General features: G+C 49.6%; 1 protein-coding gene and 1 pseudogene across 1 annotated transcript in view; one reads left to right on the forward strand and one right to left on the reverse strand.

Annotated features, from left to right (window-relative positions):
• Window positions 1-20,924, forward strand: part of Gabbr2 (gamma-aminobutyric acid type B receptor subunit 2) — a 343,001-nt gene extending 322,077 nt beyond the window's left edge. Inside the window, exons 14-19 of the mRNA XM_041667549.1 lie at window positions 2,385-2,495; window positions 4,766-4,990; window positions 7,934-8,116; window positions 10,584-10,713; window positions 15,319-15,436; window positions 18,349-20,924. Coding sequence (XP_041523483.1) covers window positions 2,385-2,495; window positions 4,766-4,990; window positions 7,934-8,116; window positions 10,584-10,713; window positions 15,319-15,436; window positions 18,349-18,514 — 933 coding nt within the window. The 3' untranslated portion in view covers window positions 18,515-20,924. The remainder of the gene's footprint in view (window positions 1-2,384; window positions 2,496-4,765; window positions 4,991-7,933; window positions 8,117-10,583; window positions 10,714-15,318; window positions 15,437-18,348) is intronic.
• On the reverse strand, window positions 2,058-2,152 carry LOC121458584 (annotated as a pseudogene).
• Window positions 20,925-22,642: the final 1,718 nt, after the last annotated feature.

Genomic DNA, 22,642 nt, shown 5'->3' on the forward strand with positions numbered 1-22,642 from the left:
ACATAGATGATAGATAGGTAAATAGACAAATAATTAATAGATGCTTAAATAATAAAGAAAGATAAATGATAAGTAGATCCTTGAAAAGTGACAGATTATATTGATACTTAATAGATAAAACTAATAGATGATAGATATATGCGTACATATATACATACATATGCACACACATATATACATAGGACTAAAAGTCCTCAGGCAGCCCACAAACTTCTCAGATGTTGGTTTCTAAACACCATTGCACTGAAAGGAAAAATAACCAGTTCCGATGCTGGGGCAAGGGAAATGCCAGGCGAGCTGAGAACATCCTGTGCCAAGAAACAAGAAAGTGTTCAAAAAATAAAGATGACAGGAACATGTGGGAGAAAGCATCGGCTGCAACATGCCGGCGTTTTCTCTGGCCAGATCTGCATAAGCGAGTCAAAATGCATAATGAAAGCAACGGGCTGGGAGACGCTGCATTTAATAGAACTCACGAGGCCAAAAGTAACGAGGGAAGAGAGAAAGGGCTGTTTCGAGCAGAATGTGTTCTGTCCAGATGGGGTGACAGTTAGCAAATCCCTGGTTCACGGTTCCCAGAGTCACTAGCCCCGAGCTGATGTTTGTGGGACACAGGATCTTTGCAGGGTCTCCCAGCGGCTCCAACAGGTGACTGCTTAATCACAGAGGGGCAAGGCTACCTTTCAAGTGGTGAGGCCACCACAGCCACGTGAGCACAATTGCTATCCCCAGCCATTGGACAAAGTGTCATCTTATGCCCTGAGGTAACACGCGCAAGGGACGTCTCTTCTGCGTGACCTGAAGTCAATCATGACAACAGCCAGTAAATCCACATCAAGGAAGAGTTAACAACAGTTAACTGAGCTGATTCCTCAGGAATATGAATAAAAGGAAAGACCAAAGTGAGTCAGGGCGTTGTTTGAGACAAATGCAAGTCAGGGAGACACAAGAAAACGCAGTGGACTGGTCCTGGGGTGAATCCTGATTTTGGGGGGAAAAATGCAAGGTTCCTTAAAGTACTCGTTGGGCCCACTGGTGAAGTGTGGGAATGGCTAACGAGTAGAGCACCCTACTGTTCCAGCTGGAAAATGTGAGTGTGTAGCCGCTAGACAGTGTCCTCACTCTTAGCAAACACATGCTGAGATATTTGAGAGAGGAGAGTTAAATCTGAAGCTTGTCTTCAAGTGACTCGGGAAAGACGAGTGTCCAGGATAGCTCATTCCAGTCCCTAGCATCTCTGTGGGAAGAGCGCTGTCAAAGAGCGTGTGTAGATCTCTGACCTGTCTCAGGATTGGCTGCCTAGAGTCAGGTACCCACCTCTTGTCCAATCGGCTTTGGCCCAGGCTGTGTCGTGTGATATATAACATGGCTGCCATCACAGCTTCTTCAATGTATGTCTTCCTAGATGGGCCCTATGTATGGGTGAGCCAAGCTGTCCTGTAATTTCAGATGCCCAAGCCCACTCCAGGGACTCCTCCAGACCTCCCTGCCCAACTTACAGCCAGTTCTTTCACTTGCTCTTTCAACAAGCCTTACACGTACCTCCTGGGCTGAGTTGTTACTGGAATTTTCTTACTATAATGTTTTTGTTGATTCCTTGAGAATTTCCTACAATGGATTTTGATCCTATCCCGTACACACACTCTTCCCCCTAACTTCTCCCATAGCCACCCCATCTTCCTACTCCCCCTAATTTTGTGCCCCCCCCATTTTATATAACCCCAGAATCTAGTTTGTGCTGTCCACACATTTCTGGGTGTGGAGCCAGCCACTGGAACACAGCCAGGGACCACACCCTTAAAGAAAACTGACTCTGGGGGGCTGGAGAGATGGCTCAGTGGTTAAGAGCACTGGCTGCTCTTCCAGAGGTCCTGAGTTCAATTCCCAGCAACCACATGGTGGCTCACAGCCATCTATAATGAGAGCTGGTGCCCTCTTCTGGCCTGCAGGCACACACGAAAGGAATGTTGTGTACATAATAAATAAATAAATTAAAAAAAAGAAAAGAAAACTGACTCTGTCTCCCAGAAGCCATCCATTGTCCATAGCTCCTCAGCACAAATATGGAACACTTCAGGAATTTGCTTGTCGTTGAGCAGGGGCCATGCTAATCCCATCAGTACCATTCCAGTTTTGAGATCTGTGCTGCCACTGTTACTACAATCAAGAGTCAGAACCTGGGCCCTGGCAGCCCCGTCAGCCAGGTTTGGCCAGGCTTTAATGAACACAGTGTCAGCTGGCATTTCCATCCCAGCACGGGAATGCGAGGTCTCCTGGTGCATCACTGGCTGTGGAGTATGGGAGGAAAGGGGACCTCGGCTAGGGACTCCGCTGCTGGAAGATAGCCAGTCCATCCCCGGGGTTTTTGTTTTCTCTTGATGCAGCCGGACCCAGCAGGCCGGGACATCTCCATCCGCCCACTGCTGGAACACTGCGAAAACACCCACATGACCATCTGGCTTGGCATCGTCTACGCCTACAAGGGGCTCCTCATGGTAAGTGCCAAGTGAGAGGCAGAGTTTGGGGAGGCTGCTTTGCCAGGCCTGTTTCTGCTAGGGGCCTTCACAACATGAAAATAAACAGAGCATCCTCCATATGACTAAACCCTTAGTCTCTAAACCTGGTCTCAGACCCCACCACAGCCCTGGGAGACAGGCAGAAGTGATGCCCCCATTTCCCTCCTGAGGCAAGGTTGTGTTTCCTCTGCAGGCTCTAAGGAAGAGCCCTTCCGGGATTCCTCCAGTGAAGGTGGCTCCAGGTAGTCCTTGACTTGTGATTGGTGGCTTATCTCTAACTTCTTCCCCTCTTCTTTTTAATCCTTATCATTGGATTTAGGGACCAATTAGATAATCTGGAAAAATTCCATTCACCGGTCCCTAATTGTACCTCCAAAGACTCCCTCGCCCACCCACCCCACGCACCGCCACCAGTAAGGCCACATTCACCGCTTCCAGGGCTCTGGATGTGGATATACCTGTGAGGGCCAGGGTCACTATTGCAGATTACAGACAGCAAGAAAGCTCTTCCTAGTCTCAGCTCAGCACCTTGAGTCCTCATTCCACTCCTTGAAGGTCTAAGATCACGTGACTCTGTCCCTCCTGTCACTGACGCTCTCCAGACCTCTGCAGGAACGGCCAGGTCTCCAGACAAGCCCGTGCTGGTCGGTGCATCCCAGTCAGAGCTACAGTCTTAGGCTCCCACCAGGCCCTGCCACTCGCCACCATGGGCCCCACCCAGGCAGGTCCCCGCGTCTGGTCCATCCTGTGCTTCTTCCTCTGAGAGGTGACCTCTGGGGACTGACAGGATAATGCATGAAGGATCGCCCAGGGAAGGTTTCCAGCAGAGGATGGCTTCCTTGCCTCACCTGGTGTCTGATTCCAAGGCTTCCCTTTCCTAGTAAAAGGATCTGAGAAAGAACCCGTCGGCATGATGTGGGGCATAAACCTATAATCCCAGTATTACTGAACTTGAGGTACAGCCTGCGCCCCAGACAGCCACCCATCCTCTATAAACCAATTAGAACAGCCAAAGCTTTATGAAAAGCAGAAAGGGGAGTTTTCAATGTGAAAACACTGGGAAGATGGCGAAAGACAACTCCAGATATCCCACCCCACCCCACCCTAAGTCCCCTGATACCCCATCCCACCCCATCCTAAGTCCCCTGATACCCCATCCCACCCCATCCTAAGTCCCCTGACACCCCACCCTACTCCATCCTACCACACCCCTCTCACCCTATCCAAACAGAGGCCCTGGGGCATGAGTGTTACCCCACCTCCCAGGTGCTGCAGGTGAGACCTTAAGAGGTAAAATGACCTGTTCAGAGTCCATGGCCAGTGACTCACAGAGACCATTCCAAGTCTCTGACTTGTCTAGCCTGCTTCTGCCCCATGATGCCAAACCGAGCCACCCTCAGAAAGCAGTCATCACAGCGATGACAAATGTGGAGTGCCCTGAGTTACGAGAAGAAACAAACAGGAGAGGCATTGGTGAGAAGGCCCTGGGACCCCGCACCTGCAGGAGTCTCCAGTCTCCCTCAGCCTCCCTCACTACCACCCAGAGGGGCAGTTGTGGCCTGCTCTTATGGCCTGGCTGCCCCTCCCTCAGAGCACTGTGGAGGCTGATGTTTCTCCCTGGGCCTCTCTCCTGTCTACTCCTGTCCTATTTGCTTCTGTAGGGAGACGGATTGCTTAGGAAGAAAACTGCACGTGAGGGAAAGCCAAAAACAATGGTGACTGAAGAGATGGGTGGTTTCCCTCTGGAACCTGCTCCAGAGGTGCTGAGATGGGGGTGCTCACAGCCATGCTGCGCCCACGCCCACGCTACACTAAGATGGCTGCTAGAGCGCCACCCATCACAATCCACTCTCCCTGTCTGGAGGGAAGGAATGCAACCCTTTCCCCTGGTGTGCTAGAAAAATACTACACTGGACTCTTCTGGAACTCTATAAACACAGCCCACTCCTGCCACTCCAGTACTGTGTGGCCGCCATCTTTCCTCTCTGTACCTCAGTGCTCTCCAGAGAGTGAGGGAAACCACCCAAGATCTTATGTGAGGTTCCTTCACCCGTGGTCTCTCATAGGTCTCTGCAGGAGCCAGTCATGAGTGTGAAGGAGAACTGGGGGGTTCACACACCCCTGGTCTGCATTCCCTCAGGATGCAACTTGGGACCACACATGTAGGCAGTTGGTAGCAACCCGATGCTGAGCAGGGAAAGGGGCCTCCGCCGGGTAGTGACCGCCTCCCCTTTCTGTCACCATTTCAGTTATTCGGTTGCTTCTTAGCGTGGGAAACACGCAACGTGAGCATCCCTGCCCTCAACGACAGCAAGTACATCGGGATGAGCGTGTACAACGTGGGCATCATGTGCATCATCGGGGCTGCTGTCTCCTTCCTGACACGGGACCAGCCCAACGTGCAGTTCTGCATCGTGGCCCTGGTCATCATCTTCTGTAGCACGATCACTCTCTGCCTGGTGTTTGTGCCAAAGGTACCTGCCTCTGCCTCTGCCTCTGCCCCTCACGAGGCGATTGCAGAACCCACCACACCGGGGAAGGGGACATGTGGAAACACACTATGCACACAGGGGGAAAAAAGCTAGGAAAGAAAGAGAACAAGATCCCCAGAAACTTCATAAACTTCATCACCCCCGAATTATCAAACTCTTAGTGTTTACTTTGGTACTTAATGTGTTTCCTGTCTATGTGGTGAGGAGAGGAGGGGTTGCATTAGTGCCATGTCATACACACGCCTGGACTCAGTTCTCTCCTTCCACCAGGCGGGTGCTGGGGATCTTTCCGACCTCCTGGTTTCCGTTCTTTAGACTGGAAGCCTTGCTTCTGAAGACCAGGCTGTAACTACAGCACACACCTTCTTTTCCCTTGTGTCTTTAGCTTAGCTTCTCACCCTTCATCTTTTCCCACACCCACTGCATCCCGGAGGGTGGGTACATTGGTTTCATGAGCACTTGGTCCTTTTTTGATGAACGTTTCAATTATTATACATCTTTCTTTTTTGAGACAGGGTTTCTCCGTGTAGCCTTGACTGTCCTAGAACTCACTCTGTAGACCAGGCTGGCCTTGAACTCACAGAAATACACCTATCTCTGCCTCCAAAGTGCTGGGATTAAAGGCATGCGTCACCACCACCACCTGGCCTATTGTAGATCTTTTTAAAGAACATTTTTTTTCTACATAACACATTTTTCTTGTTTCCAATTATCTGCTGAAGTGGTCTTGGAAGTGATATTTCTGGGTCAGAAGGAACAGCCACATTCAGTGTCTACTTGCCTCTCAGAGTGCAAGCACTTCCAGCCCTTTGACCCTGTGACACGACACTGTCATCCGCAAAGGTCATGCTCGAGAGGCAATTTCTTAACTCAATGGAGTGTTGAAAGATCACACAAAAGTACATAGCTTCAAGTAAGCTTATGATTCTGTGTTGGGCAGCACCCATAGCACCCATAGCTCTGCTCAGCCACATATGGCCTGTAGTCATAGTGGGACATATCTGTCACTCCAGTCCGGAGGACCAGCTTGGAGAGATATTTGGCAAGAACTATCTTTCGCATCCATAAATAAAGAGGCCTTAACCTCTTAGGGACCCATGCAACCTGACCTCAGTGGCCCCAAGACAGTCCAGGAAAGTCACCCCTGAGGTAGGAGTGTTAGTAGCAGAGAAGGAAAGAAGAGAGGTTCCTGGGGTTACTGGGGTACCTCCATTCCCGGGCACATTGTTCAACCAGAACGGACCCAGAGATCCTCCGGTGTGTAGCCTCCGTCTCTCATTGTTCACTCCCCACTCAAGTCCCAGGCCAGCATCAGCACCTCCCTGCCTGCACCCGAACATTCTGCATCCTGAAAAGTGTTCCAGATTCTGTAAGCCCAGCTCTGATTGAACCATTTGTCATGTCAGCTTTGACAGCATCTCATTGCTCTCTGGGCACAGAAGCCAAATTCCCAATGCTGAGTTGTGTTTCAGCTCTCTGGGGGCTCTTCCAGTACCCTGAGAACCCCATCTTCCATTCCACCTGCCCTTCCCATGATAGTACAAGCCTGTAATCCCAGCATCTGGTAGATAAGACACAGGAAGACCAGATGTTCAAGACCAGGCTGGGCTACATAGGAAATTGAGGCCAACCTGGGCTGTAGAAGAACTTGTCTTAAAAATAAAAGCTGGCAAGATGAGTCAGAGGCTTAAGCCCTTAACACAAAGGCTTGACAGCCTGAGTTGGAGCCTCTGAGCCCACAAAGAAAATGGGAAGAAAGAATGGGCTCCTGTTCTCCGACCCTCGCATACATGCCTTGCTATGTGCCCACACACAGTAATAAATATAATAAAAATAATTGCCCACCCCTAAGTGCCCTGAGACCCAGACCCCTTGTCCTTTGCCTATACTAGGTCTCCCCCAACCTCGGAACTCCCTCCCGCACTGTCCCTTCCAGACAAGCCCCCATCTCCACCCCGGCCCCCGCCTCAGCCCCCACCCTAGTCCATGCCACCCCCAGCGCAGCAGCTCCTGGTAGCCACTCTATCCTTAATCCCTTCGGGCCTGATGATAATCAAGCCCTTCTTCATACCCACACCCCAAATCTAAGGAGTCCTGATAGAGGCACAGTAACTCTGCCACGGCTCTTAGGCCCAGAGCCCACCATGAGCTGGGGAAAATTCTAGAATGCATGGGTAAGATCAGGGCCAAGTCACAACTTTTCTTCTCAGCTTTTTAAGAATTCTTTTTCATGAGGCTGGGGGTGTGCTACTGTAGCTCACAGCCCAAACTGTGCTTACAGGGAGACCACGTTCAGATGCACACACCCAATCAGGTGGCTCACAGCTCCGCCTCTAACTCCAGCTTCAGAAGATCCAGCTCCCTCTTCTGGCCTCCACAGGCAACTGCACCACATGCACACACAACCACTCCCACATACATGTACACATATACATAGAATTAAAAGTAAAATGAAAATCTTCATTAATTGTTCAAGCATACCAGACCCCTGCCCTGTGGAACCTGCACTGTAACAGATGTGAGGGATTTAAGCTGTTAAATGACTTGGCCGGGGCAAACAGGTCGGCAGCTGATCACTAAATTCACCATGGTTGTGGAAGTCTTTACTTTCCATCTCACCGCTGTAAAAAACGCTCCACAGCGGAACTCCACCCGGGGCCGAGGACTGCCTCTGACTTTAGGTGGGGTGCGGAAGAGCCAGGGTCAAGAGGCCAACTGTCCTGTCCCAGAAGGACTCTAAGGCTCAGTGAGCGGAAGCTGCCTGCCCACTGTTGTGCTCAAGGCTGTGCCAGAGCGGAGCATAAGCCCCAGCCTGCCTCTTTCCCAGGGCCCCTGTCGGTCCGGAGTGGGTCCGGGTGGAGGAGTGTGGTTGGGGAGAGAGAAACGCGGCAGGAGTCTCACATCAGATCCCCTCTGTGCCTTCAGCTCATCACTCTGAGGACAAACCCCGACGCAGCCACTCAGAACAGGCGATTCCAGTTCACACAGAACCAGAAGAAAGAAGATTCGAAGACTTCCACTTCCGTCACCAGCGTAAACCAGGCGAGCACGTCACGCCTAGAAGGGTTGCAGTCAGAAAACCACCGCCTACGGATGAAGATCACAGAGGTGCGTCCCCATCTGGAGGTCACGCCTCCTCCTGTCTTGGCCCTCTGCCTGGCCTCCACAGTCCTCCAGAACACCCCGGGTCATGACAGCAGGGAGTCTGTCACATCTGACCCAAACTTAGTGCCCAGTTGGCCTGGACTCCTAGAATCCAAATTCCCCTGATCCAGGACACGTTCAGAGAGGAAACTTTGGAGTATCTTCATGGAAGGCCCGCATAACTCTCTGATGCCCAACATGAAAAGAGGGTACAAAGACAGGTGCCCCAGAGATAGGCTGTGCTGCTGTGAGCCTGTCCCCAAGGTCTGACTGCTTTTTGAATAGTCCAGATAGGCCATAACTAGGGTGCTTCGTGTCTAAGCCACACCCTCAAATAGAATGGAACCCATCTCTCTCTCACTGCCTAGGGTCAGGGGTCTGGCTGAATTTATGTCTGGGCTGAGTCAGGTCAGGATTAACAGCAGCAAAAAGACTTCAAACACAAGAAGCCCCAAAAGGGAAGCTGAGGAAGGAGGGTCACGGGTTTGAGACCAGCCTGGGTAGAAAAAAAGGAAAGTGAGCCAAAGAAAGTGTGTTAGCCAGGCCATAGTGGCACATGCCTTTGATCCTGGCACTTGGGAGGCAGAGGCAAGTGTAGATCATTGTGAGTTTGAAGCCAGCCTGGTCTGCAGAGTTCCAGGACAGCCAGGGCTATAGAGAGAGAGACCCTGTTTCTAAAAAAAAAAAAAAAAAAAAAAAAAAAGTGTGTCTATTTCTTTCTCACCTAATGGCCCTGAGGACAGGGGTGCCAGCAGAGTCATTTGTGGGGTGAAGGCCCTTCTCCTGCTCCCTGCTACTCCCCAGGCACAGCAGGGTATAGGCATGGATTATCAGGAAGGGGAGACATAGAAAGCCCACACAAGGGGTCACCTCTTAAGACAATTATATACATATACCCCCCCCAAAAAATGCAGTTTAGTTCTGCCTCCCTCTGCTGCCAAAATGTTCATGAGCTTAGCCACTGAGGATGCTGAGAAATGTAGCCTCTTGCAGGGAAGAAGCCAGTTGCTAGATCAGATATGGCTGCCCAGTTAAATCTGTATTTCAAATAAACAACCGATCCTGTTTTCAGTAAAGCATACTCCATACCGAGTGCAGGCTATACCTAAACTGCAAGGGGGGCTTTTGCTCTTTGAGGTTTAAATTCCACTGGGACTTCTGTGTTTTCATTTGCTAGATCCAGTGACCTCTAATAGGGTTCATAGAACCCTGCCACACAGGGAGAGAATCAACACACTTGGTCCATGTACCTGAAATGCTTTAAGACAGGGCATCCCACACCCGCCTCAGTGGCAAGGAAGAATCAGCATTTGCCCCTCTGAGCCCATTGCTCGTCCTCTCTGAATAGCAGACATCTATCACAAACAATAACATAGCACCATACTAAGCCTTCCATGTCCTTCCAGCAATGCAATCTCCCACTGCAGGAAGCCTGAGCCACTGCTGACAGCCCCAATGTAACATTGTTTGCCCTAGAATTGGGCCACAGTCTGACTTCCCAGTGGGCCCACCCTCCACTCCCAGCCCTGCTACTGTGTAGCACAAATAAGAGTCCTTTTTTTTTCTTTCATGTAGAAACTTATTAAGCATTAAGTCTGCCCCTGACCTCAGAAGCATGATTGACAATTAACATGACTCCCTGTTCTATAGAAGGATACACACTAGCCATCCCAACTCCCAAAACCTACCTCCAACATACCCCCCTGGCTTAGTAACCAGATTCTTCGGTAACCTGGGCCCGACTGAGCCCCATTATACTCAGCTCCCCCAGGTGACCCCCAGCTGGCTGGAGCCTGGATGATAGTGTAGGACTCAGAGATACAGAGCTCTGCCTTCAGGCCTCGTGGCTGGGGACTGACTGGTCGCTATGATGACAGTCCTCTAGCAGCTGGTCCCCTTATGAGTCAGGCACTGGGCTAAAGTCCCCATTCATCATCTCAAAAGTCTCCATCCGCCCTGTGAGGGAAGAACTGTGATGCCCTTGTGCTACAAACAGAGACCAAGACTCAGTACAGAGCCACAAAGCGTAGCCTGATTCCTGCTGGCCTGAACTGGCCTAGTCCCTTGTCCCTGGTCCTTGTCTTGCCTCCTGGGCTTGCTTGGTCCCTCTCAAGGCTCAAGTCCAGACAGCCCTGATCCATCTCATGTCAGCTCGTGCTTGAATGAGCACAACAAAGTCCTTCTACATACAGAGGTCATGTCAAGTGGTGGTAGCACATGCCTTTAGTCTTGGCACTCAGAGGCAAGCGGACCTCTCTGAGTTAGAGGACAGTCTGGTCTACAGAGCAAGCTCCAAGACAGCCAGGGCTACACAGAGAAACCCTGTCTCAAAAAGCCAAAAGGAAAAAAAAGGTGCAGAAGCAGAACCCTGGAGGCGGGGGACAGGGGCTGGGCCTGGGGACTCAGTCTCAAATGGAGCCTTGTCTTCCAGCTGGACAAAGACTTGGAAGAAGTCACCATGCAGCTACAAGACACCCCAGAGAAGACCACATACATCAAACAGAATCACTACCAAGAACTCAACGACATCCTCAGTTTGGGCAACTTCCCAGAGAGCTCAGGTGAGAAGAGATGGGTCCCATTTTTGTAGATGAAAGTGAGGTTCAGAGAAAGCGGGGGGTGTGGGCACCTGGTCTGGAGCCATGCACACAGGCCAGGCTGACACACTGGGTCCTCGTCTCCTGCCTACAGCTTCGAGTCTCTCCGGAGCCTGCTCCCCACATCCCCAGCCCTGAGCTTTAACTTCTTACCCTCAGGCACCGTGTCCACTTGTATACAGTGCAGCGGGGCCCCAGTGTTCTCACAGGGACACTCTATTTCCCTCTCTGTTCCTCGGAGTTGATTTATAGTTACTCCTTAAACAGTGTTTCATGGTTCAAGACGCAGCTCATCTGTATACAGGAAAAGAACAGTCAGGTGACTGTGTTACAATGCCCCTCTTACCAACCACATGAGAAGAGTAGGTCACCATGACATGGGCCACTCTCTATCTACCTCTCAGCAAAAGCTAGTGTGGGTGGGATGTTTGAAAGAGGACGTTTGCCTTTGATGTTGGAAATCATGCCAGCCCTCGCAAATACGAACTGTTAAACTTGAGTTAGCAGCTTCCCAAGCAGACATCCACCCTTGGAAATACAATCACGTAGGAAATACATCCTCCGTGCTCAACACAACATTATTGGTCGGTAAGACTCCCACTAATATACATGTACATCATTTAGAGTGACCTCATTAATTATGAAACAACAGAGCCATTGTATAGCCACTTAGGAGTGCGGCAAGGGATAGGAGGACAGCTGAGGGGCAGGGTAGAGTCTACCTATCATGTTTGAGGCCCTGGCTTCCATTCCTAGCGATGATGGGAGGTAGTAAAGGGTCTGGAGAAATGGTTCAGTGGCTAAGAACATGCCTTGAGAGGAGCCGGGTACGGTTTCCAGCACCCACACTGAGCAGCTCATAACCAGCTATAGCTCTAGTTTCCAGGGGTCTGATGCCCTCTTCTGGCCTCCTTGGGTATGCCTGAGGAGCATGTAAACTCATGCAGGTACACACATATACATTAAAATAAAAAAAAATCTCTTTAAAATTTAAAAATGATATGAGGGAGATCTCCATGTGCGAGAAGCCAGTATTACAGTGTGCATACATACAGAGGCATTCAGCCTGTCTTACTTAGGGTTTCAGTTGCGGTGAAGAGACATCATGACCATAGCAACTCTTAAAAAGAAAACTTTAGCTGGGCGGTGGTGGCGCACGCCTTTAATTCCAGCACTCAGGAGGCAGAGACAGGTGGATCTCTGTGAATTTGAGGCCAGCCTGGCCTACAGAGTAAGTTCCAGGACAGGCTCCAAAGCTAGACAGAGAAACCCTGTCTCAAAAAACAAAAACAAAAAACCACTACACTAAAAATAAAGCCAAAAAAATATTTCATTGGGCTGGCTTACAGTTTCAAAGGTTCAATCCATTCTCATCATGGTGGGACATGGTGGCATGCAGGCAGACTTGGTGGCGTGCAGGCAGACATGGTGCTGGAGAAAGAGCTGAGAGTTCCACATCTTGATCCACAGGGCAGCAGAAGAAGGCTGCTATGCCACCCTGGACATAGCTCAAGCATAAACAACGTCAAAGCTCACCCCCATAGTGACACTTTCTCCAACAAGGCCACACCTCCTAATAGTGCCATTCCCTATAGGCCAAGCATGCAAACGTTTGAGCCTATGGGGACCATTCCTGCTGAAACCAGCACACAGTCGTGTGTGAGTGTTGGTGTGAGTGCAGCTTTTAAAGACTGGAGAGCAAGCGGGCTGTCAGCAGTGTACTCCGGGAAAGGAAGGCTGATACCGCAGGGCACAGTGGGCGAGCATTCTCTGACTTTTCATGGATACACTCCCCTGCTGTTCAGCTTCCGCCGGCACAGGGGCATCATTTGGTACAAAGTTGTTTCAGGAGCTGTGGCTGCAGCTCACTGTAGAGGACTTGCCTGGCCGGGCTCAAGGTTCAACCTCCAGTGACACACACAAAATCTATGTTTAAATCAATGAAAATATTTTGTTTCTTTTATTCTCCTATTTTCCTTTTTTGCCACCCTCCCCTTCCCTTCCAGTGTTCTTACTATAGAAAAATCTATATTCATATTTGTGAGAAATTTAGCCCAGGTTAGCCTAGAATTTTCAATGTGTTTAGCCAAGGATGATCTTGAACTCTTGCTCTTCCCGCCTCCACCTAAAAGTACTAGTATCAAAATAACAAAATATCAAAAGTATGTGCAGGGTTTTGAAGTCATACACATGTATACACACAGCTTACAGAAAAAGTTAACTGTAAAGAAATATTTAAATTAAAATAGTTACAAAGAATTTTAAAGAATAAAAATTACTTCTGAGCCAACCATAGTGGCACACACCTTTAATCCCAGCACTCCGGAGGCAGAGGCACCTGAGGAACACCAAAGGTGTATGACAGGGTGCCCAAGGAGTGACACCCACAATATGAGCACATTATACAATTATACACACACACAAAGGAGGAAGGAAAGAAGGAAGGGAAGAAGGAAGGAAGGAAGGAAGGAAGGAAGGAAGGAAGGAAGGAAGGAGAAAGAAAATCTGTAACATAATGTATTTTCTTGCAGCTCTGGAGACTGAGTCCAGAACAAGGGTATTGGTAGGCTCAGTGTCTAGAGCGGTCCTTGCCTCTGTTTCTGAGATGGTGCCTCAGAAACACTTAGTTCTGCAGAAGAGAACAATGCCTTCACAAGAGGAAGGGACAGAAAAGGCTCAAACTCTGTCCCTCCGGCCACTTAGAAGGACACTAAAGCCTTCCCTAAGAGATTTACCTTCAAAACTCAGTCACCTGAAGGCACCACCTTTTAACCCACCATAATAATTACTAAGCAACCCAGATGGCTGAGGCAGGGGAATCATCTGAGCCCAGCTATCCTAGACCAGCCTGGGCAACATAATGATATCCTATGTCAAATAAATAAATAAATAAAAATGAAACCATGAACTTAAAAGTACATGTTCAGACCCAGCACTGGGGCTATACATTGGTCCACGGGGGCTGAGCAAAGATGGGATAGACCACCTGAGTTTAGTAAACCAGAAGCAAACTTTATTCCAGGAAAAAAAGAAAAAGAATTCTCCATGGGGCACAAAAAGCTTATCAACTAGCTGAGACCACAACCAGAGATGGACTTGTAAGGCTGTAGCAAAAACAAGTTTCTGAACTCCCCTTTTTATAGTAAGAAGCAACAAGCATTAGGCAATAACAAAGGAATTTGTACAATCTTGAGGTAAAACTCAGATACAAATTGCCCTTCTTTACAATTTCTATTAACAGGTTTTTTTTTTTCAGTTAAACTATTGTTTGTATCTAATCCATTGTTTCTGTCTGGTACTTGCTGATGGTGTGTACCTGAAGCATTCCCCTGATACAGCCACTTTTGCATGGCAGAGAACAGTATGGACAATGCAAAACCAAAAAGTCAAAAATTGCCTACATCCCATCATTTAAAAGTTAACTCAGCTCACATCGATTACTGGCCACTAGTGGCCAAGGGGGTTATCTTAGGACGAACTCTCAGTTTGCAGAGTTGACCCTCAGTTTGTAGAGGGATGCTTCTGGTCTTGTAAACAGAGCAGCTAGTTGTAAAACAAAGTAACCCACTGTTAATAGTTAATCCTTAAACTGCTGAGAAAGCTGCTGACAGCCTGCTCTCATTCTAGGCTTATAACATTGTATTTCTTTATTTATACATTCATATTTTTGGAATCTACATTTCTATATTCTTATTCTTGGACTCTTCACTATACAGTTGACTCTTGTGAGTCACGGCACTGGTGTGGTTGTGTTCTGTAAGGTCACCGTGAACAGTGACAAACACCACTGCTCTGGGGGAAGTACAGGGGGAGGCTACTGTGAGCTCCTCCCAGGTTGGCACTTTTTGTCAACCAATGAATGTCTTGCTTTCTGTGCATGTCACTGTCCTAGCACACACTGCATTTAGCAGCACTGAGCACTACAGCTTGTGCCTGAAGGGAACTTGCCTGACACCTGTGTTTTAGGAACACTCAGCACTACACTTGGGGACCATTTTAAACAGGAAAGTCTCAAAAAAAAAAAAAAAAAAAAACCTGTGAAGCGGCACTAAAGCAACTTCAAGGATAGAGCGGTGAGGACGCTACCCAAAAGAAGCCACCTCGGGCTGGAGTATATATGCCAGGCAACTCAAAATTACTCAGACAGCAGCTCAAAATTGCTCACGTGCCATATGCATTAAAAAAAGACCATGGTGCATCTGAAGTATTGATTGCAGGCTGACAAGTCCATTTGAGAAAGCAAATGAGTTTGCAAATGCAGAATCCATGAATAATGTGGATCAAATCACACAGATGCAAAATCGCACACCTATACCATCCCCCATGACAGTGAAAACAAACCCTAATAAATCCACTCAATTCCCACGCTGTCTCCCCCCCCCCCCAACTGAAAGAGGACAGATCAGTCACATACTTCCCCTTGTTGTTGTCCATGGATGGCAGGGTCCAGAAGGGCTGGGGGACAGACCCTGGCTCAGGGAATGTTATTCCATGGACAGCATCCTCAAAGGTCCCACGGTTGATTTTTAAAAACTAACTTAACAAAATGCATGCTGTTCATTTCAACAGATGGAGGAAAGGCCATTCTAAAAAATCACCTCGATCAAAATCCCCAGCTACAGTGGAATACAACAGAGCCCTCGAGAACGTGCAAAGATCCCATAGAAGACATCAACTCCCCAGAGCAGTAAGTACTGTCACTGTGAGAACCATGCCCAAGAACGCCCTGGCCCAGCACAGCTGTCTACAATGTGCACAGCAATTATTTCACCTGAGCTCTGCAGCCATATCACAGTGCAGCCGTATCACAATGCTCCTTTTACAGGCGGGAAAGCTAATATCCCAAAGGGGGAGGTGACCCATACAAGCTCACCCAGTGCTTGAGTGCAGGACATAAGGTTTGAACTCGATACTACCCCACTTTAAATCCCATGTTCTCCGCCAGAGCTCACTGCTTTTGTTGTGTGCATACTGTAACCTTATGAAATTCATGTGCTCGATGATAGTCGAAACCAGTTAGTGTCAGACAGATGCTGGAGACACAACAGTGTCCAAAACAGAGACCCCTTCTTTCCAGTGAGCCCATATATAGAGAGTCTCTGTTTTCTTTGACAGACTAATTAATTAATTAAAAGGGCAAGCATAGCATGCTCATGATAGGTTCTTTGGAGATAAATGAAGCAGGGAAGGGGTCTGTCGTTTTAAATAAGATGAATCAGAGAAGACATGAAACACCTGCCCATCTCAGCTCTGTTCCCACCCGTGACTTTAGCTCCTTCTGGTGTACTGGAAGCAGAGGTAGATACATATACTCTGACATGTGGCCTCTGGGAAGCAACAAACAGATAGGAACCAGCAAAAGGCAAGCAAGTCACTCGGGCCATGTGGTGTTAATAAATCATCAACTCAGCAAATGCCAAGACTGGCCATTCAGAACCCCGGTCTGTGTTTCAGGACACAGCAGTTCACTGGCCCGCCACCTCCAGAGTGAGGCAAACCTGTGACTCCCCTGGGCTGAACTCAGGTTCTGCTGCTGCATGAGCTCCTGCCAAAGATGTGTTGACTGCGGGAAGGGGATTGGGATCTTAGCAGACAGGAGGGCGCATTGGCTCTTAAAACACTGGGTACACCCCCTCACCTAGACAGACTGCCTTGCCCAGGCTGCTTGAACAGGCACCTTCCATGTATCCAAGTGTGTTCTTCAGTTCCTCTTTTCTCCCAGATGCTCAGCCAACGGATCTCGCCCCAAGGAATGATCGTGGCTGACATCATACACAGTTAACTTCATTTCAAGCATGAAGCTATTATCAGTTACTCAAGTCCCTAAGTTGCTGGCTTTGTTTCTCTGGATCCCAAAAGAAATTTAAAACTATAAATTAGGTAACAGAAACTGGACTGATTTATAATTTGGTCAAACTGAAGGGAGAAAGAGCCCACTTTCCCTCCAATGTGCTGGTGGCTGTCTGAGGATTATGGAAAACCCTGAGGCAAAGGGCCAAAGCAACACAGCTTTAGCGTGAGACAATTTAACCCTTGGAGAGGAAGGTGACTGGTCCCAGGCTCCCTCCGTTGGCTCTGCTCTCAGCAAGGAGAGCCCAGGTGAACTTTAAAAGCCCTTTCTGCCGGCCAGGACCCCAGCCTGTTCTCAGCATGGGATGACAATACAAAGTTCCTAGTCCTCTCTTCTGTGAACTTCTGAGGAGTCTTCCTGAGCAACAGGTCCTTGGGGGACAGGGGTACACTTCATGTGCACCCACAGATCTCAGAGGCCACCAGGCCCTGAGTAAACTCTGAGAAACACCCTGTTCGCATTGAGTGCCTTTGCCCCAAAGCCATGTGACTCCACAGAAGCAAGGACCAGCTTCACCGTGGTTTCCCTAAACAAGTTACAGAAGTGCTCTGTCTCTTTTTGTCTTTTGTCTTTGTAACAGGGGTAGCGGTGCTTTGCTCTTTGTTTTCTGTGTTTCTACTCGAGGATCTCGGTTTGATTTGGAGTGGTTTGCCCCTGAGAACCCAGATATGGAACGTACCCCTGGAGGCACTGCAATGCAAAATCCAGCAAAAATGCCTCTGGGAGCAGGAAGCCATCCCCTGGGCACATTCCCTGTAAACAGCCCTTTTAGAAACTAAAGTGATTCACCGACTTAATGGTCTATTAAGACTTTAAGGATGTGGCCAGGAGAAGGGAGCCAGGGGGCAGCTACCTCATCCCTACTCCATCAGTACCATGCATGTGCCTCCTCCCACTGCCAGCTCATCCCAGCTCCAGCTTCTGGCTTCCTTCCAAGAATTCTAGGGTCTTTGACGAGGAAGGGACTCGCTCCCAGAGAAGGTAGCACAAAGAGGGTGGTACTTAAACTGGGTCATGAGCTCCAGAGGAATTAAATTCCAGGTGGGAAACAAAAGCAAAACCACAAGGAGCACCAGGGTGCGTTGTCAGAAATGAGCCACCAGTGGGCAGCACTTAAGGGCGAAAAGACAGATGGTTCATCCAGAGCATTTGAAGAAGTGACCTTAAGGGTCATATCAGGGTGGGTGGGTGGGTGTCCCTGGGTGGGTGTGTGTCCCCCACCTTCTGTGACTTTCCAATGCTAGGACAGCAGGGTTAATCGCCAAAGAAGATGTAAGGCCAAGAAGGAGCCTCTGGGAGAGCTGAGTTGCTGGGTACAGCAGTGGCAGAGGGGAGGGGAGGAGGGAGTAGGCAGCTGGAAAGCCCAGGATTGAAAGCTAGGGGCTGGAATTGAAAGCCATACCACACAGCGCCTTGTGCAATTCAAGATGAGTGGTACCTATGTGTGAAGCATTGGTTGGGTCCTTAAAATGTTGCCATGATAGTTACAGTAGTCAGTGAGCCCCATCATGGGGGCGATAGGGAGTTGGCAAGATGCAATCTTGTTCCTGCTAGTCCCAAGACAGATAGTAGGTACCTGTGAGCCTCTGTCAAATGCCTGCTTTGTGTCTGAAGGTTTAGACTATTGAGCCAACAGGTCTTGGATTTAAGGGGACACAGATCCCTATACTCAGAATAGATTGGCCAGAGTGGGAGCAAAGAGCCTTCAGGAGAGCAAGCACCCCTCACTGTGTCTCTCTTTCCTGCAGCATCCAGCGCCGGTTGTCCCTCCAGCTCCCGATCCTCCACCACGCCTACCTCCCGTCCATTGGAGGCGTGGACGCCAGCTGTGTGAGCCCCTGTGTCAGCCCTACCGCCAGCCCCCGCCACAGACATGTGCCACCCTCCTTCCGAGTCATGGTCTCGGGCCTGTAGGGGTAGGAGGCCTGGGGCCGGGGCCTCCCCGGGGACAGCACCACGCTGGGCCAAGGCACCCGCCGCTGTCGCGCTGACGGCGGTGAGAAGTTGAGCACTACGCTGCCTCTCCAGGGCTGGAACAGCGCTCAGACAGAGGGACTCGGCACCGACCGCGAGCCTTATCTGCGGAAGGTCTTACTCTCGCGAGGGAGGCGATGACTTCTCCTTGGTGTCTGCAAGCAAAGAGGAGTTGGGACGCCTGAAACTTGCAAAAAACAAATCAAAATCTAGATAAAGGAGAGAGGTCACGGACTCCAGCCATCCTCACCAAGTGGCCAGAGCAAGGGCTCGGCAGAAATGGCCTCTGCACTCTGCACACACGTCATCGGCGGTGCCCGCCCCCACACACCAGCCCTTCTCCACTCTGGGGAAGAAGGTGAGCAGGGCCACTAGGTCCCCAGCAGCTGGCCCAGCCCACCTCAGGCTCCCTGGAACAGGGAGTCCGCGGGAAGGGCAGACAGACAGACAAACACAGCCCTGGGGCTGGGGGACCAGAGCCGGCAGCTGTGCATGCTCCCAGGGGACACTGATCCGAAGAGAGATGTTTGTTACTCTCTGATAAACACCACACATTAACACAATAACACCCGTTCTGGGGACTGTGGGGATTCAGGGCACCTCACTGCAGAAACTCTGCAGTGTTCAACCGACAGTCTGTCATGCTCCCACCATGTCGGCCATGTCCTTGTGTTCAATTTTAGGGTTCCCGGTAATAAGGGGAACCACCCGAGCTAATCATGGAATGTCTGCTCCCAGAAAACACGATAAAGAAAGATTGTGCACTTTAACCTCTCCCGTGGGGGCCCAAGGGCTGCTGGGATTTTACCCCCCCATTGACTTTGTTTCTGACCAAAGTGAATCAGGGGCATTCTGCTACAAGTCATCCCTGTGTTCCAGGGGAGAGTTACTTTCCAGTGCCCCTCCAGCCCAGCCCGTGTGTGACCCCTCGGGTGTCACTGGGGTGGTCAGTCAGCAGGCTGGTTTTCACCTTCCACATCATACTTCCCTTGTCATTGAACCCCAAAGAGCACCTGCCCGAGAGTCAGACCTGGATTTGAGTCTTCAGTCCCCTCAGGCTCCCTCCGTGACCTTGGGCAAGTCACCAGTGTCGCTCTGAGCCTCAGTTTCCCCTCCGTGTAACAGACTGGGGTTGAAATAACACCCATCCTGCCTACCTCACAGGGTCACTCTGGGGATGGACACTCATCCAGGAGAGCTGTGCACTGTGAAGCAGCCCCGACCTGTGAGGTATTAGCGTGACCATGACCTTCAGCCCTCCCACAAGCCGGGGGTGCAGTGTGGCCCAGAGAAGCTTCCAGCAAGGCCCTCTCCCCCAGGGACAGCCCAGCGGGAGGGAGGCTCAGGACTCTCCTGACATTCCTAGACAGGTTCATCCCTTGCTAAAGGCCTGAATGGCGATGTCCAGGGGCGTCTGCACCACTGAGCAACTCGCTCACGCCCTAAAGAATCCTAACGGCAGCTTCCACAAGCAGGCAATAATCTCTTCCAAGACCAAGGCAGTCAGGAACACACTGCTGTCAACCACCAGGCTGTGACAAAAGGGCCCGCGGGAATGACCATCACCAACATTTCAAGACACCCTAATTCACGTAGCATAGCTCTCCCTTTCCCTCCCTCAAAGAGAGGTTACGGAGGTTCTGTAGCTTTTAAAGGGGAAAAAAATGTCAACCCATCACAGGTCAAGTTGATGTCATTCTCTGTTTAGGCACTAAAACTCCCTGCTGTCACTCATGTGTGTTAACCAGTATTTCCTTGCTCTTTTGATTTCACTGAAACCAAATTTTATTTAAAAGATCACATTAATTTTTTTCAAAGGGAAAGAGATAATTAACTGTACATAATGTATACAGACAAAAAAAACCTGTAGAAATATTACTCCAGCATAGCAGGAAAAAAAACAAAAGTATTGGATTGTCGGAGGTGAGCGTGTGTCTGTAATCCCTTGTGACTCCGATCCGTGCTCTGTCTTCTAGGTAAACCCACAAGGTACATCTCTGTCTGCTGATCCTGTAGGTTCACCTTTTTTTTTTTAATTTCTCTGCAATTAACAAGCCCCACAAAGTGATTCTGGCTATCTACTGGTTCTGTTCTTTTATATGCAGCAAACACTTGGTCCATTTCCTAGAGGCTTCCGCCCGAGGGCATCTTCCAATGACGTTAGTGCACACACCACACACACATATACACACACACACATACACACACACACATACACACCTGCTTTCAATTAGACCGGAACTGGCAGAATCAAATGTAAATGAGGAGTTTCTCTCACCCCACTGCATGGTATCGATTTTTAATAAATTGTTGCAAATTTGTTTTTATGAATAAAATGGGGGGAAAATCCTGTTGGTTTTAATGTCCGTTCTTTCCTGGGGTCTGAAACTCAGGAGTGACTCTGAGGGGCTGCTGGGCACTGACTTTCTCTCATTTGTGTTCTATTGACAGTCACAGAGGAGTCTGCAGCCTTGTGACCCCCACATTCATTCATTCATTCATTCATTCATTTTTAGGTTGAGTCTCTCTCACTATTTATTCCAAGGTTAGCCTTGAACTCACGACCCTCCTGCTTCCTCCTGCTTCCTGCCACAGTCATCTTGACCTCAGCTTCCGATTGCCCCAAGGGTTGGAACCTGAGCTAAACTGTGTCAGTAAACCCCTTCCTTCCATAAAGAGGAATTTACTCTGCCGCAAAAGAGAAAAATAGAGTCCACTGAACAGGAGATGAGGAGCCAAGTGCTGGCAGTGTGCACACCATCAGGGAATTGTTGCAGCATCCTACTTCTTCATCTGCTGCTTGGTTAGGCCTTCCTCAAATCCTAGACCTAGCTCAGACTGGTGACCACGCCCCTCCTGCATCTCAGGTGCCATCCAAAGGATGCTTGCACATTCTCCCAAGCCCTGGAGCCTGCAGCTCCAGCAGGCTGCCATGTCTCCCCCGGAAACACTCACTCTCTCTCTTCTCTGCGCATGTTTGCACAGTCTCCTCTAGCCCACACCGTGAGCTCCTGAGGGTTGTTTAGCTCACAGTGCGAAGGGCTGAGAGTCTAAGGTTGGACTGTCCTATCTGGTCTGCTTGTGACGAGGGCTTTCTTGGTTGAGTCACCAGATGGTTGAAGAGTGAAAAGGGATCTGCCTGAGTGGGAAGGAGCCAAGAACACAAGTGGCCTCACTTTCTACTACCCCATTCTCATGAGAGCTCCCTCACTCCTCGGGACCAGCATGCATCCCTTCCAAAGGTAATGCCCCGTAGCTTAACTACCTTCACCAGCCCCATCTGTCGGAGATTCCACCACGCAGCCTGCTGCCCTGGGAACTGACCTTCCAGCCCAGGAGCCTATTACAGGTCGTACCCTGGAGCCACAAGTCTCAAAGAACCTGGGTACAACAAGAAAAAAGCTAGGGAAGCAGGCCGGGAACACTGTGGTCACCTGGATTGCAAAAGGGACTCTACATGCAAAGCTTCCGGAGTCAGGCAGCTAGGAGCCAACCCAAAGGCTCAGCTGGAGCTTAGGAGCAAGTCACTGGGTTACCTTTGCTCTCCAGCACGCTAGACTCGATTGTTCTCCACACCTGCAACAGGAGCGTTCTGGAATAGTCAGGAAATGAGAGACTCTGTGCAGGTGAGAGACATGCGAATTCCCTCTGTCTGAGAGAACAAGGCGCTGGTGGCACGGGCCTTTAATCCCAGCACTGGGGAGGCAGAAGCAAGTGTACCTCTGTGAGTTCAAGGGCAGAGCTAGTGCCAGGACAGCCAGGGCTGTACAGAGAAACCCTGTCTCAAAAAAAAAAAAAAAAACAAAAGTCTGATAGAAAAATCTGGAGCAGGATCCTTAGTCTTGAAAAACATACAGATAGCTTTTTTTTCCGTTTTTCTTTGTATGGGTGTTTTCACTGCGTGTGCATTTATGCATCATACGTGTGCAGTGCCGGTGGAGGCCAGAGGGGGGAACTGGATCCCCTACAACTGGAGTTCCAGACAGTCAGAATGCCACTGGCTTTAATCTTCTTGCTGTTGTTTGTTTGTTTGTTTGCTCGAGAGGTGGCCTCCTGTAACCTTGAATT

The sequence above is a fragment of the Microtus oregoni genome, unplaced genomic scaffold (genome assembly GCF_018167655.1).
Source record: "Microtus oregoni isolate MIOR12 unplaced genomic scaffold, Mior012 000017F_ref0000208, whole genome shotgun sequence".
NCBI classification, from domain to species: Eukaryota; Metazoa; Chordata; class Mammalia; order Rodentia; family Cricetidae; genus Microtus; species Microtus oregoni.